Source organism: Cicer arietinum, chromosome 8, assembly GCF_000331145.2.
Source record: "Cicer arietinum cultivar CDC Frontier isolate Library 1 chromosome 8, Cicar.CDCFrontier_v2.0, whole genome shotgun sequence".
Classification (NCBI taxonomy): Eukaryota; Viridiplantae; Streptophyta; class Magnoliopsida; order Fabales; family Fabaceae; genus Cicer; species Cicer arietinum.
The window spans coordinates 3,249,791-3,254,058 of record NC_021167.2 but is presented as its reverse complement, the minus strand read 5'-3'; the positions used below and the strand labels follow the sequence as shown (position 1 = coordinate 3,254,058).

The 4,268-nt window shown below is 27.7% G+C and overlaps 1 protein-coding gene across 1 annotated transcript; it reads left to right on the top strand.

The window, feature by feature from the left end:
- The first annotated feature begins 773 nt into the window (after positions 1-773).
- Positions 774-1,725, top strand: LOC101499843 (EPIDERMAL PATTERNING FACTOR-like protein 2). Its single transcript, XM_012719022.3, has 3 exons — positions 774-1,132; positions 1,231-1,268; positions 1,337-1,725. The coding sequence occupies exons 1-3, from the start codon at positions 1,027-1,029 to the stop codon at positions 1,580-1,582; spliced, it is 390 nt and encodes a 129-aa protein (XP_012574476.1). The 5' UTR covers positions 774-1,026; the 3' UTR covers positions 1,583-1,725.
- The last annotated feature ends 2,543 nt before the right edge of the window (positions 1,726-4,268 follow it).

The following is a 4,268-nucleotide window of genomic DNA, read 5'->3' as shown; positions in this document are numbered from 1 at the left end:
CGATCTTTAATTATTAATGAAAAATAATAATTAACTTTATCTATTAAAAAATTTAGTTTAATATGACAATTCTTCTTATTTTATAAAAATAAAAGGGCTGTTGTAAAATAAAATTTATATTAATTAAATTATATTTTAAGATAAATATAAAGTGGAGATATATAAGGTATATTTGTTTATATTTAAAACTAAAAAATGCAAGAGTTTTATTTATTTATTTATTATACTCCGGTTCATATCAAATATAAGATGAAAAGTAAATTAGAGATAAAAATAGAAATATACAATCTCAATCTCTAGTATGATTTCCAAAATGTGACGTTGAAACAATTTATTATAATCGTGATACTCCCTTTTAACAATAATTATTAACAAAAATAATAGACAAATACTTTATTTATATTATACAATATTTACTCAATACTTTATTTTATCTTTATTTTTTATTTTTTATCACATTATCAACCTATCATGTCACTTTTTTTATCTCTTTTATCCTCATCTCTCAAAATATACACAGTCCTTACACCAAACATTTTTCTATTAGTACATATATAATTATATTAAGTGCGTACGTTTGGTAGAAATTTAACTTTATAATGTTAAGAGACAAATTAAAATCAGTTTAAAAACAGAGTCACTTTAATTAGTAAACAATATTCTCACTCTATTTCTTTTTATAAAAAAAAAAGTGCATATTTCATATCACATGATTCTTATTTATTACAAAATGACGTTGATGCCAATAAGCCACTATATATGTAATATTGGATTGTTGTTTTGATAGAGGCTCGTGATAGGTGTTTCCTTTTTTTGGCTCCTCCTTTTCTTGCCCCTCTGCATTTTTCTCTTTTGCCTTTCTATGATCCATCACTTCAACATAGAAGCCTACATTTTTACCAATATATTTCTTCCTACTCTCTCTATATGCTATCATTCATTTTGTGCTATTTGCTTCATCCATTAACTTCACTTCACAAATTCTATTTTCTTTATATCACCTTTCTCTAAAGACTTCTCCCTAAAATGAAACTTCATCATGTCATTTCTAATCAAATACTCACTTTCATTACCATTTCTCTTTTCTTTCTAATAATTTCAACCTGGACTCAAATAGGACTTGTTGCTGAAGGTAACATGACCAAATTTTTATAAGCTTCCAAGTAAAAAAAAAAAAAATTAACTTCAACTCCAACTAACATTGTCTTTTTTCTTATTTTCTTCTAACAGGTAGAAAGAGTACTTCAAACCAAAATGGTTATCACCAGGTAAATTTCATTTACATTTAAAATATACTTTTATTTGTTTATTTATTTATTTATTTATGATGATTCAGACAGTAAGTGACAACAAAGTGATGATGAGAGCACGGATAGGTTCAAGGCCACCAAGATGTGAAACAAGGTGCAGATTCTGTAAACACTGTGAGGCTATTCAAGTTCCTACAAATCCACAACTGCTGAATGGGAAAATCAAACCTTCAACAGTGTCTACAATTGCTTATCCTAGGAGACAAGATAATTCCAACTACAAGCCTATCAGATGGAAATGCAAATGTGGGGACATTATTTTCAACCCTTGATTTCCATTTTTCCATAATGTATTTCAATTTGTCAACTTTGTATAAGAATATAATATTGATCATAATGTACTGCAGATTTATATATTGTGTAAAAGTATGAGAAATTGCGGACTAATATGATCTAAATTGTTACTGCAATGTCATTATAGAGAATTCAAACTTAGCAGTATTACAACAGTAATTACAGTCACAAATCATAATTTAAAAATATATAACTGTGTAATTTCTTTTAGTGTTTTGTATGTTATATTTTGAGTTGCCCCAGAAAATATCTTACTTGACTTTGTTGGCAATATTTAGATTTATTTTTTGCGGCTGGTAATCATTAATATTGTCCAACATATAACTTGAAGTTTGCTAGTTGAGTTAGGTGTTTTGTTGCTCTAAACAGATTCTTCTGCCACCTTAAAACTTAAAATGAGTGTTACCTTTTGTCATTAAAGTTTCAACTTTTATATCTAGTATAGAGCAGAATGGTTGCTTTTTTGTGTTCCTAATTTCTAGTAACATTTTTGGGGTGCCTCTATTGTTAATTACTTTTTCTGAGATATAACCATAGAATAACTAAAATAAAGTTATCTTGGCTAATGCAGATTTTCTACTGTTAGGGAATCCTGCAGTGCTACAGTCAGTATAGTAAAGGCCTTCTCATTGAAATATGATTTGAAACTTTGTAGATAATTCAAAATTATTGTATATTAATCAAAATTGCTGCAGATAATTCATTTCCAATTCTTTTCTGAAAAATCTATTTTAATTACTATATTTTGTAGCACCAACACTTAAGATGAAATACATATTTCGGTATACATTTCTTTAATTTATTTTTTAAGATTATTTTCGATGTAGCCTATCCATATCAAAGCCGAATAGTATTTATGCTTTTATAGTCACTATCTTATAGTATTGACAAAATGCTCAAATGACAAAGAGAGGAGAAAAATCTTGATTATATATGTTGAAAAGGATTTCACATAACATAATCCCTTTGTTTCCCTCGAGGATCTTCCATGAAAACTGACGTGAGGTTAAAAATAGAATCAATCTTTTAATTTTTGAAAATTCAAAGCCACGGAATAATTGTTTTAGAATTTTTTGATTGAGACATCTTGTTAACACTTAACAGTAATCTTTTTAGCTACATCCAAACCGTGCCACAAGTTAAAATATACACGTATTTTAAGAAATGAATTTTTTATTTTATTTTTAAATAAACAACTCCTTAATTTTTGTAATATCCATAACTATTTTTTTGCAAGGTTACACTTCAGTTACAACTTTTGAGGGTAGAAATTGAATAATTAAATAATGTTGCTGTTTGACTCTTTACTGTGAGCATCACTATATAGTGTAGTCAAATGTAGAATGGCACTGATAACTAGTGAATGATATTGCCTTCAATTTAATTTTTTTACCAAAACCGTGGTGTTGAAGTGAAGTACTGTTTCAATGAGTACAAGAAAGAAAACCCAAGTTATTGTGATTTCTATTCAAAATGACAAGACCATAACTAGTCACATGATGTAACACTCTTTTCATCTCATATATGTTGAATTGGTATATCAATAGTAAGAATGCAGGTTCTGTTTTGAGTATAGCAAAATCTGCGGGGGAGTTTCAATGGAATTTCTTTCTCCATTTTAGGAGTTTGAAACGATGGAAGAGAACAGAATTCTTTATCATTATTACTCATTAGAAATTGAAACTCCTTGAATTGTTTTCTCACATAAAAAGGATTGATGTAAAGAAGAAGAAAAATTTGTGACATAGCTGGTATAGAATATGTTCACAATGTATATTTGTCAAAATTACATGGTGACATGATGATTTCTATAAATTTATTGTCAATCCTTGTTTGTCGTATTTATTATAAGGTTTAAGTATCATATGGTCTAAATTTATTTTTATTCGCCAACACTGTGACACAAACAATGTGACAATTTTATCTCTATATTCTGAAAGATTGATATATGATGGTTGGATTGTGGTGAGCTAATTTTTTAATAATATTTGAAATTACAAAAATAAAAAAGTTGAATTCCGTGCAATCAAGGGATCTCGCGTTCATGAAGTCAGGACATTAGCCGTTTGATCAGATGGTCTAATAAACTATATAATATATTTTAATTTTAAATTATATCAATTGTAGTTGGTCCATTAGAGGAAAATATTATTTGTACCATACTATGCAATATACATGTTCTTTTATGAGTATCCTCCATTACAATAATGGTTTAGTAATGTGAATTGATTTAAGAAGTGATTGATTTGTGCAGCCAGCATTGGCCTTTGAAAAATCCATTTGTCGTGAAGCAAATTAGAAATAAATGTGCATAGATTCTAAAATGAGAGTATAACTTGTTGAAAAGCAGAACAAGCACTGACCTCTTGTAATTAAATTCAAATGTTTATGCAACTTTCGTAATCTATATAGTTATACTTCATAAGAGTATAATCATATTTAAATTGATCTGGTTTGACACAACATAACAAAGAAAAAAAAAGCTGATTCTATTACAGCTGTTGCATGGTATATTGGACAGTTTTTACCTGACTTAAACAACCTAAATTATATAAGAAGTAATTTATCTCAGACACCTAATTAAGAAAAAGATAACAAATAGAACAAAACCTTAATAAGGTTAAAAATGAATGCAGGTCCTAACAATTAATTTGAGTACTTTAT

Bases quoted from the DNA above. Each gene is read 5' to 3' on its own strand.
- LOC101499843 (XM_012719022.3), top strand. From the start codon at position 1,027: ATGAAACTTCATCATGTCATTTCTAATCAAATACTCACTTTCATTACC. The intron at 1,133-1,230 runs GTAACATGACCA...TTCTTCTAACAG, and splicing joins AATAGGACTTGTTGCTGAAG to GTAGAAAGAGTACTTCAAAC. The intron at 1,269-1,336 runs GTAAATTTCATT...ATGATGATTCAG, and splicing joins ACCAAAATGGTTATCACCAG to ACAGTAAGTGACAACAAAGT.